This window comes from Anastrepha obliqua, chromosome 4 (genome assembly GCF_027943255.1).
Source record: "Anastrepha obliqua isolate idAnaObli1 chromosome 4, idAnaObli1_1.0, whole genome shotgun sequence".
Taxonomy (NCBI): Eukaryota; Metazoa; Arthropoda; class Insecta; order Diptera; family Tephritidae; genus Anastrepha; species Anastrepha obliqua.
The window spans coordinates 20,801,604-20,816,666 of NC_072895.1; the positions used below are offsets into that span (position 1 = coordinate 20,801,604).

At 40.6% G+C, this 15,063-nt stretch overlaps 1 protein-coding gene across 2 annotated transcripts in view; it reads left to right on the plus strand.

The window, feature by feature from the left end:
• The window catches only part of LOC129243402 (myotubularin-related protein 8), a 54,471-nt gene that overhangs the window by 23,992 nt on the left and 15,416 nt on the right, over positions 1–15,063 (plus strand). For both annotated transcript variants that reach the window (XM_054880380.1, XM_054880379.1), the window contains exons 3-5: positions 6,454–6,616; positions 11,008–11,291; positions 14,338–14,472. In XM_054880380.1, the coding sequence (XP_054736355.1) occupies positions 6,454–6,616; positions 11,008–11,291; positions 14,338–14,472 (582 nt within the window). The remainder of the gene's footprint in view (positions 1–6,453; positions 6,617–11,007; positions 11,292–14,337; positions 14,473–15,063) is intronic.

Below are 15,063 nucleotides of genomic sequence, written 5' to 3' on the forward strand. Positions count from 1 at the left end.
AATGGCAAATCGCTCAATCCGGAAATCTCTATCTAAGTTTATCGCTGCACATAGACAGATGGCATACAGATGCTTGGGAAAACTACCCATTGGCACACAGCGCTTGGTTCTATATTCCAGCGCCTTTGCCTTCTGGTATCTTTGAGCCTTATGTATACCAGTGCAGGGTACACTCCTGGAGTTTCTTTTCAAATGTAGATCTGCTCCAGTTTAGCTTATCGCCCAGTTCTATTCTGAACTTATTTTCGCATCGGATGACTTTAGTGATATCATCTCCGGGTAACTGGGAGCCTCAGCAATTCCATGGTTTTAGATGACATCACTTTTCCTCTCCCGAAACCTTCTGTGGTAATACAACGTGAAGTTCAAAATAAACAAGATTGAGCTAAAATAGAAACGACAGGAGTTTTGTTCTGATAACTTCGTGTTTATTTATTCAAAATAGTCCCCTCTGGCCTCGATACACTTTTTGCGCGATCTAAAAGCTTTTCGAAAGAGTGTTTCAGGTCATTGACTGAAATGTTTTTTAGGAAGTCGGCACAAGACTTTTTGATGGCCTCTACGGACACAATACATTTTCTTTTCTTGGCCAAGTGCAATTTTCCGTATAGGTAGAAGTCACAGGGAGCCATATCAGGCGACTACGGTGGGTGATTGATGGTTAAAATGCGATTTCTAGTCAAAAAATCAGTCACAAGAGTGAATCGATGAGATGGTGCATTGTCATACAATAAGCGCCAGCTTCCTCCTTCGCGGTATTCAGGGTGAATTCGGCGAATGCAATGCAACAAACCCTTCAAAACGTAAAGATAGAAAATTGCATTGACGGTTTGGCTCGTTGGCACGAACTCCTTATGGACAATTCCCTTGGAATCATAAAAACAAATGAGCATCAACTGGATGTTTGACTTCTCCAAACGCGATATTTTGGATGGTGGCTGTTCTGTGGCCTTCCATCCGGCACTTTGACGCTTCGTTTCAGGTCCATGTTGGGAACACCACGTTTCATCACCAGTTACAATGTTGTAAAGGAAATTCTCGTCTTTTCTCGCCTTTTTAATGAGGTCTTTCGAATGTTGAACTCTGAGCTATTTTTGCTCCTTAGTTAACTTGTGCGGAATGAAACTTGCACAGACCTTTCGTAAGCCCAAATTATCAGTTAAAATGCGATAAATCGATGTTTTGGAAATATTCAACTCCGATGCCATAAATTTCAACGATGATTTCGGTTCATTTTTAAGAAATTTAGGAACAATTTCGTTGGAGTTTTCGGTGATTACTGATTTTGAGCGGCCCGTACGTTCATTGTCATTTATGTCCTCACAAACATCTCTGAAACGGGTAAACCACTCATGAACTCTGGCACGAGATAGACAATAATCGCCATAAACTTTTTTCATCAATTGAAATGTTTCGATAAACATTTAACCGATTTTAAAACAAAATTTGATATTAGCTCTTTGTTCGAAACTCATCTTTGTACCGATGACACAGACATACTGACACTTTAGACGCAATAACTTCGCTTCAACTGAGCCGAATGTCAGCAAGCTTTCACTGGAAGTCAGCTAGGAATATAACTTCCAACGCATTAACTCATTAAAAAGATGGCGCCATCGAAAACATTTTTATAACATCAGTCTCGTTTATTTTGGACTTCACCTTGTGTTCAACAGGGTGCGCTTTGCTGATTGTTCAATAACTATATGGATTGCTGTCAGCTAAAGCATCACCTCACATCACCTCACTTAGGGCGGATCCGCAATGTTTACTATTTATGGCCAATTAAGAAACACTCCCACTGTTTGTCTGAGATTTACACTGAATTGCTATGACTAATATGCGTAACTGGTTCAATCAAAAAAATTCACCTTTTTGCAAATGGATGGTAAATTAAAATACTAAATGCTTTTATTCAAATTAAGCTTTTCTTCCGAAAATATTCAGCACTTACTTAATTTCCAGTCTAAAATCACTTTAATAAAATTTCTTCGTGGAATATCAAACTCACCAGTAGCCGCTTTCTATTTGTACAATTTTACATATGTATGTATATATGAACATTTGTGTGTACGATACATGCACGCACGCAAGTACGAGTATGGCGCACAGGTTTGAGGTCATAGCATTACATGAAATGAAATTTTTAGTTTGAACTGGTGATTTCATTGTCCTGTTTACAAATAAAAACATTGCAGTATGAAATCCAGTGCGAAAACTCAATCGATTGGTGTGTATGTATGTACATATGTATGTGGGTATGTGCAGTAGCGATGACGGCTATACATTTCTCGTTTTGCCCTTGATGCCGTAAAGCTCGAGTGTACTTAAAAGCGCACAAGAATACTAAAGCAATCAAATTGTGGTCACGAAAAGACGAAAAATGTATGTGTGTGTGTATGTATGTATACGGGATGACGCGTCGGCGTCTATCAGCTGTGCCAAAGCCACTTCTATTGAGTGTACAAGCGGCGCGCAAGTTCACCCACCATCACATACGAGTATTATTTGTGGATTTCTTTCGTCAAACTTTTCTTTCTTCTTTTTACTAAATTAAGGCTTTCGCATTTAGATCTCCGACTTTGATGCGGTCGTGGTTTTCCCAATATGGCTGCTAGGTGGTGCTGCCAAGTAGGTCACTAACAACTGCATTAGAAAACTACTATAAAATATTGAAGTGCTGCACAGGAAGCTTGGGGAATCATTGCAAACGAACATTGAATGCGAAAGTACTTTCTTACTTTTGAAAATTAATTTTTTTCCCCTAACTCTTGCATACTTCAAGGCACTCATCATGTCAGTTGAGAACGTTGCTACTCTAATTAGTTTTTGCGTATCATCATAAAAGGGAAAGTGCAACAACAAGTTAATTTTAAAAAATGAAATAAAATAAAATTAACTACACTCAAACTCTTCAGAAAACAAACGAACATTGCCATCATTTATGGAACATTATTTCAGGCATCTGGCTGCCTTCACAGTAACTTATCTGGATGACGCAATTTTTTCTACTCCTACTCCTGGATTTATCGCAGGAACGACTGGATAGATATTTTTCTAAAGTGACGAAAATGATTCCAAGTTGTCTGCATGAACTCGATCTTTCTGCGATCTTGTATGTTGGATGACGCGCCAGCTTGTTGGAGCTAAATATCGTTCATGTCCATGTCAAGCTAGAGAGAGTTCAAAGGTCTGCACTCATTGGAATCAGTGGGGCGCTTCGAACTACTCCTACTCTAGCGCTTAATGTAATGTTATATGTGGTACCTATAGACATCGCAGGCAGAATTGCCGCTGCACGTACCGCAATCAGACTGAGGGGCTTGAGCTATATATAAGCTCAATCTCACATATGGGCACTCAAGCATCCTCAGAAACTTTGAGTTCATCCCCTCGTCGACGGATCAGTGTGTGCCCTCGCTTAGTCCAAGCGGAACTTTCTCCACCCATATTCCATCAAGGGAGGAGTGGACCGGGGCCAACACTTGGGGACAGGGCCTGGTTAACCTGTTCACGGATTGCTCGAAGTTGGACGGTTGGGTTGAAGAAGGAGTATTCTGCAAAGAGCTCCCCATTAAGCTCAAATTCAGGTTATCGGATCACTGCAGTATGTTCCAAGCAGAGGTGGCCGCAATTAAAGAAGCAGCTGACTGGCTGACTTACTTGCGTAATAACTGTTAAGAGGGTAAATATTTACTCCGATAGCCAAGCGGCAATTAGGGACCTTGGCTCTATTATGGTGCATTCGAAACTGGTCAGGGAATGCCTAGTCTCTCTCTCGATTGCATCAGAATTCTTCGATATAAAGATAATTTGGGTACTTGGTCACAGTGACATTGCTGGAAACTGCGAAGTCGACGAGCTGGCCAGACAAGGGACCCGTGGGGTAGTGTGCCCGCGAAAGGAGAGGATCGGGATCCCCTTGACAACCTGCGCTCTACTCCTGGAAGGATGGGATTTGCACCAACTCAGCGAGCGCTGGGCAACGTGTAAGCTCGCGAAGTCCTTTTAGCCACGTTTGGATAGGAGACGTTCGAGGGATATTCTGGGGATGACAAAATCTCATCTCTCAAATTTCGTGGGTATCCTCACAGGGCATTATCCGCGGGGTATACATGCCGTGAGACTCGGAATTACTTCGAGTCCTTTTTGCGTTAGCTGTATGGAAGATGAGGTGGAATCATCTCAGCACCTGCTCCTTAGCTGTCCAGCTCTCGCGGGACTAAGATTCAAGCATCTTGGTTCTCACTTCTTTTCTGCGCCTACTGATATACCAGGTCTTGATAACATAAATCTGATGAACTTCATCAGCAACATAAAGAGGCTAACACAACCGCAAACTAGTCACCGTTCATAGCCCACAAACTCTCAACACTTGGATTTAGTGGGGGAAAGTTGGGAATTTCTCGCAGTGAAAAAGCTAAAAAACTGTTGAGGTGAACGTTCACTTTGGAGCACAAATCATCGATGTCCTTTCCGGATGACATTATCGAACAATCGTCAGGTCGACTGTTGAATATCATATAAATAGTATCGTGGAGTGGCTGACTGTATCGAAGGGCTTCGACAGATCCAGCGCTACTAGGCCAGTCCTCTCGCAGTGGCGGTTTTGGTTAAGCCCGCAGTTGGTGTGGTATGGCGGTAAGTGCAGTGATTATACTGTGCACTCTGCGGAAGTCAGAGCTTTTACTTTCTTGGTGACTTCCTGAATCTCATTGCTGGAGAAAATAAGTGGCGCACAGTTGTTTGGCAGTCTGTGCAACCGTCGTGCCGCTTGGACTAATCGACCAGAGAATGCACCAAGAATTGCTCGCAAAAGCAACTCGCGCATGTCTTCTAGTTTGACGAAGTGAACCAATAAACGTGATTGCCACCTTGTCGTTGTGCTTCATCGGGTACGATAAGGACCTTACGGTGGAGCAGAGCTTATTCTAGGCCACAGCAGCCGCATGCTCACGAGTGGAAAGCGCGCACACTAGAACGGAGGTGAATGTTATGCACTAACAAGCCAGCCTCACGAATGGTAACTAAACCTTGCGTACAGAAAAAGTGCAAGGATGATAGATTACTAGGTTAGCTATTTAGCTATGGTGAAAAAGAAAATTGTGAGAGGAACTTTGGCTGGCACGTCACTTGGGAATTCGCAGGCGAAATAAAAACGATCATTTCGCATGTATTCACACACTCGTTCAAACATATATTCACACACTCGTCCAATCAGTCGTTGTTTTGACGGCAACGAAATGTCATTGGTTGATTTTTTTCGTATATCACACACAAGTTTTTTGTGTAACGCCAGTCCATTAGCTAATTCTTTCTTATTCGCTGAGAGCGAATAACGGTTTGCTAAAGAACTAAAATATTTTCACCAAGGTAGAAGTGGTAGGGGCTTACTTTCGGTCAAATATTCTTTTATGTTCAATAAACTCACCAATTGAGTACCACAGCACTCATTTTAAAAATTGAGTTTGCAATCTTCCCCAAAATCTTTCCAAACGTAAAGTGATTCATTTCGTTTTGCGGAGCTATAATACATTCACCACTGGCGTTGGAGATTTCAAGTAATTGCTACCAGAGTGATTTTCCGGTTGTTTTATAGGCCATTTTATAAAGAATTAAAAATGTATAGGCCGCATCAGTGCCGGCTGCTGTATGTATGTCAACGGGAAAGGTACCCTCATATGCAATACATTTTTCAACAATCGTATGACATTAATTAAAAACCGTCCAAGTAAGTGGGTGACCTTAATTATGAAAAATCGTCCATTGTCGTTAAAGTCCACAAATTTCGCTTTAAAACAGCACAAGACTTTAATAAATTGTCGTAAAATTGCATGAATAAGTATTATTTGATGGAAGAACACAGCGCATATGGAGTAGCACATGGGTAGTTTATTTCCACTGCAGTATGCTGCTGTATGCATGAGGCGTTCAACCAGTCGTTTGTTTGCGGATGTCATTAAATTCTTACGCTTTGTTGCTTGCTAATTTCGGTGAAAGTAGTGCAAGAGTATTTGTTAGGCGAGTTTAAGTATTCATGTTACGTATACGCCATGGTGCTTACAACTGCAGCGGATATTACATATTTGCGGATGTATTGTATATTTTACGCTAAGTATACTGAAATTGAACTTGTTGCCGCAAAAGAGTTGATGCCATTGTTTAATTTTTCTTTTCTGATTATCAGAGTACTGCAAGTAAGGGTGCCGAAGACTAAAAAAAAGCTATGGATCGGCGAAAATGGTGGTTTGCAAAATGTTTGCAAATGTCAAAACATACTAAATTTCGCATCTAATCTAAGGTTTTGTTACATAAAAAAGTGTTATTTATGTGATCTATATTCTTATATTTCTCTATAGATTGAATATGTACAATAATTTTGCATTCGTTTGTAGTTCTAGTCGAGCAACACCAAACTATTTATTGCATTTCATTCATTACGTCTCTTTGCAGATATTGCATATGCACGTCGCAAACATAGAGAAATTACCGTTAAGCACAACTGGTTCTCCACTATTGATACGTTGTAAAACTTTCCTATCAGTTACATTCGTAATTCCAAAGGATTCCGAGTGTCACGATGTGTACACCTCACTAATGAAGCTTTATCAACCAGGTAGGTACTTAAAGAACGTAAGTTTCCACATAAAATGTACTAGGGATGTCCTTATTTGTGTGGAGTTTCTTCAACTCAACACGAACAAATGCTTTTAAATATGAAACAGAATGTCTACAGGAACTACTTAGGCGAAAACAGTCTCTAGTCCAGAGGGTATGATTTTATTTATTTTTTTTTTTTTTTGAAGTGAAACTTCTTTAGGCGCGTCGGGGGCCCCAAGGCAGATTGAAAATAGGCGAGTGAAACGGTAAGTTCGGAGCGTTACCGAAATCCGTCAAATGGGCGGGGCCAAGGAGCAGCTGCTCCTTCCCACTCTCGCCTATTCGCTCTCTCGCATCGCAAGCGCTGAACGATGTGAGGGAGCCACCGAGACACGCCGAAATGTATATAGCACACAAGTAAGCATTGAAGTAGACTGGCGACATGCAGGCAACCGACAATCGACAACCGACAACGGGTATTATAGATAGCCGTAGCCCGTGCAAATGAGTGCTGTGTGTGAGTATCAGATAAAGCGCCGATTGAATGTGTGTAAGCGGGAAAGCAATAAGCAACTGCTGCGAAGTAAATAGATGGTAGGTATGGAGGAGACGAAGCGATACAATGAGTGCGTTTGCCAAACGAGTGACGATAGTTGAAGTAGAAGGTTGTAAAATGACATTTCAACCGTTTCGGTGATCAAAGCAAATGGATTAACGCGCCAAAAGTAGGCAAAAAATACCATTGGAAGTGCAAAGAAATGTCAGCGTCAAGTGCAACACTGCACCCAAGTGTCAAATTTGAAGCTAATAAGGACAAAAATAAATAGTACAAATTTATGTGGAGTGATATAGAAAAAAAAATATGAAAACCTGAATTTAACACGAGAGAGGGGGGAGAGATCTAAACCGGGACTCCCATGCATGGAACAACCAACTTAGAAGTTTCACTTCTACCGTGCGTGAGTCTGACAGACCCTAGTTTTTTTTTTTTTTGCTGAAGTTTAAAATTTTAAAAATTGCGTGCGAATTGTTTACCGAAAGAGTTATGCAAAAAACGACTTCGAATATAATTTTTGTTCCAGAGAGTAGTAGTGGGATTTAACGAGGCATTTTTTTGTAGAGCATTCTAACCCTTTGCATCCTACGATATTGGGCGTTTTTGATATTTTTACAGAAGCGTTAAGCGGCCAATTTTAATGGGGGTCAGCAAGGATGAAAAGCTCGTACAAGTTAACTTTCTGTTGGGCACATGGGTCTAGCTAGCCAGACTTTTTCGACTTTGGATGTGATTTTAACACATTTCTATTAGAGCTAAGGGGGCGTCCATAAATTACGTGAGATGTTTAAGGGGGGGAGGGGGTCGAGTCAAATCTCATCTAATCTTACGTTGGAGAGAGGGGGGGTCTCGGCAAATATCACGCAATTTTTTTTCTGATTGAAACAAAAAAAAATTATACTATTTTGGTCCATTATCCATATTATACATGCTTAAGATTTAATCTTAAGCGTAATCGTAGTATGATTAAGATCATTCACTAATTCGTTCGAAAGAAAATAATTTCATTCATACTTCGACGTTATACATTACTACTGTCAAATCACCATATTTGTTTTATACCAAATAGCTCAATTTAATCTGAATTTACTGTACAGTGTAGCCCGTCGTTTGTTTTCGCGCCACTATCAGCCGAACGCGCGACTCGATGAACAAGAGCGTACGAGCTGAGTGGCAGCGACACACGGATCTGCGTATGATTCTGCGTTTTCTGCTACCTCCTTACGCTATCACTCGGTTGATGGACGTTTGACAATTCCGGACTTTAAAGAGCATGACGCAAAGTCATTTGCTCCATTTCTAATACGCCTACCGATTCAACTGCTGAATGCCTTCATCAGCACGCCTTATGCTCTCTATTGCCCAAGTATACGTGATGATTTAGAGAAAAGATGCTGCAGTACACGCGGCATTTACTTCGCATCTATCACAAGAGCTGCAGAGCACAGGCGAGCAGCTCACATTGCACCAGCTAAGCAAGCGCGTATGTTCAGCAAAGTGCGACCCTCACGGATTGTCACAAGACGAGCTAATGAGTTACTGTGCGCAAGCCTTAGAGTGGATAGATCAGAACGAAGTTGAAGGAGCAGATGATTTTACTGAAAATCTTATGGACATGTTGGTCCCAATAGTCTCTCTTGAAACCGCACATGATTCTCCATGGACTGAATTAGAGTAGATATTCTTTTTTTAATCGCAGTAGTTACGATTTAAGTCTTCTATTGTTAAATTTTTATTACACTTATAACTCTCAGCAATATTGATTACTAGTCTTAACTAGTCGTAAATAAAAGCACGAAGCAATTTTTTTTTTCTTTTTACAATAACAATCCAACGCGTTTACATAAGAAACCCACATTTTGAAAAATCTCACGTGAGATTGAGGGATGGGGGAGGGGGTTGAATAAAATCTCACGACACCTCACCAGGGGGGAGGGAGGGTCAGAAAATTTAAAAAAACACCTCACGTAATTTATGGACGCCCCCTAACGACTTGAGCTTCCAGGTAGCTTCTAAAATTTAATTTTCTATTGATGAGGCGGCCGCCGTGGCCGAATGGATTGGTGCGTGACTGCCATTCGGAATTCAGAGAGAACGTAGGTTCGAATCTCGGTGAAAGACTCAAATGAAGAAAAAGTTTTTTCTAATAGCGGTCGCCCCTCGGCAGGCTATTTCAAACCTCAGAGTATATTTCTGCCATGAAAAAGCTCCTCATAAAAAAAAATATCTTCCGTTCCGAGTCGGCTTGAAACTGCAGGACCCTCCATTTGTGGAACAACATCAAGACGCACGCCACAAATAGGAGGAGGAGCTCAACCAAACACCCAAAGAGGGTGTACGCGCCAATTATATACATAAAATATATGTTGATTTATGGATGTATCCTTTTAAAAAGGGCGCCTTGAATAGGGGAAAAAAGGCCAGAGCCAGGTGGAAAACCGAAGGTTTTAGAAGTAGTATCCAACGGAGGCTTAAGGTGAGTGCGGAAGAAAGATGTGTGTGTGTGAACCCTAGATTTTTTATGATTTGCTTAAGTAGGTCACAGATTTCAATTTCCGGTATCAAAAAGTCGTTTATCATGGCATGATAGCGTTCGCCATTCACTGTTACATTGGCGTCAGCCTCGTGTTTGAAGAAATATGGGCCGATGATTCCTCCAGCTCATAGGCTGCACCAAATGGTTGTTTTCAATGGCTGTTCTTGAATGGCTTCGGGTTGCTCTTCAGCCCAAATACAGCATAATATCAGAACCTCAATATCTTTATGGCAGCCTCCGAGATCGCACAATCATAATCAGCTATTTTTTATCTTCGAATCGCGAAAATAAGCTTAATCGTTCAAAGCAAAAATTTTTTGTAATTTTCCTTATAAAACTAGTGAGTAAAGAAGTAAAAAAAATGTATATTACAGGGCCGTCGAGGTAAATCCGGAATGTTGAGCTTAAAAACAAAACTATTGGATATTTACTCAAAAATAATTTTATTTGCACTTAACTTTGTATAATGTGAGTACACATATCATAGTTGAAAATTATTCAGGTCCCAGCCGGGACCTGAAGCGCCCACATGCGCGTGCTACCTCCTCTTTGTCCATTGTGGTCATCACTTCCTCGATGGTGGTCTTCAGAGCGTCCTTAGTGTTATGAGGCTTCGCGTTAACTTTTGCTTCAACTGTGCCCCACACGTAATAATCAAGAGGATTGCAGTCTGGACTTGAAGGTGGCCAAAAATCTGGTGACCAGTGGTAGGGTAGGTTATTCTGGAGCCAAGCCTGAGACTTCTTTGCCTTGTGAGCAGGTGCGGAGTCCTGCTGAAACACATATTCTCTTCCAGCAGCCACGGGGTCCATCCAGGGTTTAACAACTTGCGTTTTTTTGTAACCAAACCACTCAATTATCTCTTTAGGGCTTTTTCCGGCGCGAAGTGACTCTAGTATCGCAGCTCTTCTGTCCTGCTCTCGACTCATCGGTTTACTAGCACTTACTCCGGCACTCCAATGTCAATCAGGACACAATACACCAAAAGCGGTTTTAGACTTAACGCTACTGCTCCAGAGCTTTCGAAATGTTTTCCGGATTTACCTCGACGGCCCTGTACAATTTAGGAGTTATGTTGGAATAATTTGCAGCCATCATGAAATGTTATCCGGTTGTACTCAAAATTTGGCCACTTTTTGTTCCTTGAAGGAAAAATACAAAATTTTAAATTTCGAAGTTAAAATAAGGACAACCCTAATACTCACAAATGCATGCACATATACTTGTACGAGGTGCAGAAGATTGTTGTATGAACTTTATTAAGTAGTCACATTTTGATGGTTCATTAATCTAAGTAATTGCTTTTTAATTACAGTTTCCATTAACAAGTTATACTGCTTCAACTACCAGCCAGCCAAGGATGACTTCCCAAAGTCATCAGGCTGGGATTTCTTCAAGTTGGAAAATGAGTTCCGGCGTATGCGAGTGCCAAACGACATTTGGACATTATGCACTTTGAATATGAACTACGAGTTATGTGATACGTATCCCCGGCAAATTTATGTGCCACAAGAAGCCAACACAGCTATGTTGATTGGTAGTTCACGCTTTCGATCCAAAGGCCGCCTACCAGCGCTTACCTACTTGCACTCGAATAAGGTGAGTAAATACTGCAAAGTGTGAGACATTTTTAAATCTTGATAAATTGACTCTGTTGCCATCTGAACATTGCAAGAATGTGTGCGCATACCTACTACTACTGTATGTATGTATGTATTAAAGAAGTGTATTCTTGATGCCATCAGTACCTATGTGCATACCTTTCAGTGACGCAAACACATTCATTTATTGACCAAGTCAATAGAAAAGAAAATCGTGCTGTGCCGTAAAGAACATCTACTGAACAGTCTGTGTGATCGGTCACTTAATCATATAACGCTTTGTACATGTCAATGAAACTGGTGGTGCTGTGCTAGCCAGTCAGTCAGCCACAAGTCTATTACATGCCTTCGCCTTGCTGCTATGGCAGTCAATGAATAGGCAAATGCATTCAGTTGTATCTGTCCATTGTCTTCTTGCCCATTGTTTTCGCACAATGCGCAAACATGTTACGAAATTGAAGAGTAAATGCCCTTTTAGTTCATCAATATCACACTGGCATTTGCATAAACCACTATTAGATTACGTAGCGGCAAAGTAGATTGTTGATTGCAGTAACTGCCACCCTTCAGAGCCGATGAGGAAGACACACTTAAAGTCGTTTTCTCAGCAAACCTCTCACTTTGCGAGACATTTTAACGTGGCGCCTATTTTCGCTCGTAAAATTCGGCAGCTTGGCTTAAAGTGAAGCATTACCAATGCGGATTAGTTTACAAACAGCGAACAGCTGTTAGTCGATTTGAGTTCAAATTGTAATTGTGTTTGACGGATTGCTGAGAAAACTAAAAGAGCAAAAGGGCAGTTTAAAGTAAGGAATAATTTATCATCTAAGTTAGTAAAGCAGAAGATAAGAAACCGCTCTTAAACGTCTAGAAGACATAATCTGATGTCTAAGCAGCTCTTAGCTTGCTTCACTGAATTTGTAAAGACGTGCCGACTAGAATCGGATGATTCCCCGGACTCTGACTGCGTGGGAGGTTTGTGTCTCCTGCTTGCTGCAGATGGCACGCGATCGCGCTGCTCGGTGACTGGCGCTTCAGGTGCCCGATCTTGTGCTAGGCAGCAACAGCAACCGCTAGCACGACAGTCGGTTCAACATAACCGGAAGGACGCGGATTTAGGACTGTCACTTCAGCAGCATTCCTAGTATAGGGTTTTCCAGTAAGAGCGCTTCAACTTTTGAACTTTTTTGAATAAAACACAGACGGTTTGACTTTTTTAACTAATTTTTTTTTTTATTATCGAGTTTGAACATATACATTTAAGTATGAAATTCGATTTCTTTTGCATGACCACCGCGTGCACGTTTTACGAAGTCCAATCGTTGAACCCAATTCTTGACCACTCTTTTGCATAAATCTGCATAAATTTGCAATCGTTGCTCAAGTATGTAGCGTTCCATGATGAAATGTATACTAATGAAGTTTACAAATGATAAAAAATATTGCGTCGTTCGCCCTCCCTATCGGAAAAAAGTTGAAGCGCACCTATTGAATAACCCTATATATGCACGGGGAATATGTATGCTGCTACAACAACAACAACCGCTAGCAGCAATTGCTGCTCTTCGAGGATCTCTCGAGGACTGAAAAATGATCTCGAAGTCAAACCCTTACAAGATCCTAAAGACGCATGATCTCACACTAAAGCAGCAACAAACCAGACTTGAGAGAGCGAAGGAGTTGCTTCGCTTGGTCGAAAGCGGTAAATTTCCGAACATTGTGTTTTCTGCCGAGAAAGTTTTTCAAATTGAGCAATTCCTAAACTCCCAAAACGATAGAGTTTATTTGATAGACCATTTACACGAGAATTTGAGTCATCGATTGGCCACCAGGAGGCAGCACCCGTCACAGGTAATGGTTTGGGCCGATATAACTGCAGATGGGCGCTCTCTAATTATTTTCATCGGGCCTGGCTTCAAGGTAAATGCGAAATATTATCTGGAAAGTATTCTGGAGGTTGCATTGAAGCCGTGGACAAGCAAACAAAGCTCAAGTGAACCAAGAATGGCTAAAACACAATGTTCCGAATTTCCATTGCGTCCACACAATGGCACTCAAATTCACCAGACGCGAATCCGATGGATTATTCTCTTTGGGCCCTTTCGGAGAGCAAGGTCCGAAGTAAAAGATTCACCAGTGTCGAGACGCTGAAAAAAGCCATTGTCCGCGAGTGGGCCAAAATAATATACCTGCAGGCTTGCTATTCGTTTCTGGACCGTCTCAAGGTCATAGTCAAAGAAAAAGGTAGTCATATCAAGCAAAAGTAAATTGATTCTTAATTTTGTATTATTTTTACATACATTTTTTACTTTGAATTGAATAAAAATAATTTTCCAAACTAATTTTATGGCCTTTTTAATTGGTTACATTTCGAGCGCCAGATCCTGTATCTGGGCAATAGCAGTGCGTTGAAATAGCAAATTCTTTGAGAAAGGTCAGATTTGGGGAAGAAGCAACTAAATAATTTTACACCACAAAATCGCATCATCTCCTCAAACAATCGTTGTGACCGAATTTCTGGCCAAGAACGCAATAAATATAATCGAAGAACCGCCGATTTAAACTCACATGACTTTTCTGATAGACCAATTCGCACTACTTTTTGCACAGCATAGAGCAAGAATTAAAAACAAAAAAACTTGAAAAAAATAAATTAATTTTGCAAAGATAAAATTTTTATATAAGACTCAAACTTTAAAATCTTGCAAAAAAAAATGTTGTTATTTTCACCAAATATCAACTCGTAAGCACACTTTTCTGTGCATAGGTTCAAATGCACTTGTCTGCTACTTCAACTATTGTAAACTTTGCTAATTACAAATTTATGAAATGTTAAAAAATCGCATTTCTATGGCCTTGCCCACACACAAAAAAATATATATTAAAACTACAGCATAAACAGTTCCGGTACATTAATATTAAATGTGAGTATAAATTTGCATTCAGACAACTAAGTAAATATTCATATGCAGAACTTACTTTTGTAGTGTTATTTTATTTACCCCCTCCTCTTTTCTTCCACACTTGTCGCCCTTTTCATGCAGGCTTCAATCTGTCGCTGTAGTCAGCCATTGTCGGGCTTCAGTGCGCGCTGTTTGGAAGATGAGCAGATGCTGGAAGCTATACGCAAAACGAACCCCAACACCGACTATATGTACGTTGTGGACACTCGACCGAGGGTAAGTGACATATACATATACACACACACTTGTATTTAATTCGCTCTACGTATTCGAATAAGGAATGCACAAGTGCAGACATGCGGCATCACTACGAATGCCACAGTCGTTGTTGCAAGTGCGCCCTACGGGATATGCAACCACTTAAAACTTTTGTACGTCGACAAATAGGCAGCAAATGTACATAGTTTTTATTTTTATTCGTTTTTTTTTTCTTGTTGTTCCTTTGAGAAAATAGTTAAAATATAAGCATTGTTTTTACACTCGGTGTAGGAGAAACGACGCTTCTCAAAAAATCATCAAATGTCCACACAACAAATTGGAAGACATGCAAGGCCAAACACTTAATAAAAGATGGCAAAGTAGTAACCTTAAAGTGCATCAAAATTAACTGTATTGTTTAAATAATGCGAACTTTAAAGTCCAATCTGCAATCGCCTTGCCAATAAATAACTATGACTATAAACTCAGGAATCAATTTAGAAGTAAGATTCTTTCTGGCAAAATAAAACCATCAAATCTTCAAGGTATTTTTAATAGAAAACTCGCTTAAGAAACTAACCCTTCGTGGCAAGATGTCATTAAGAGGAA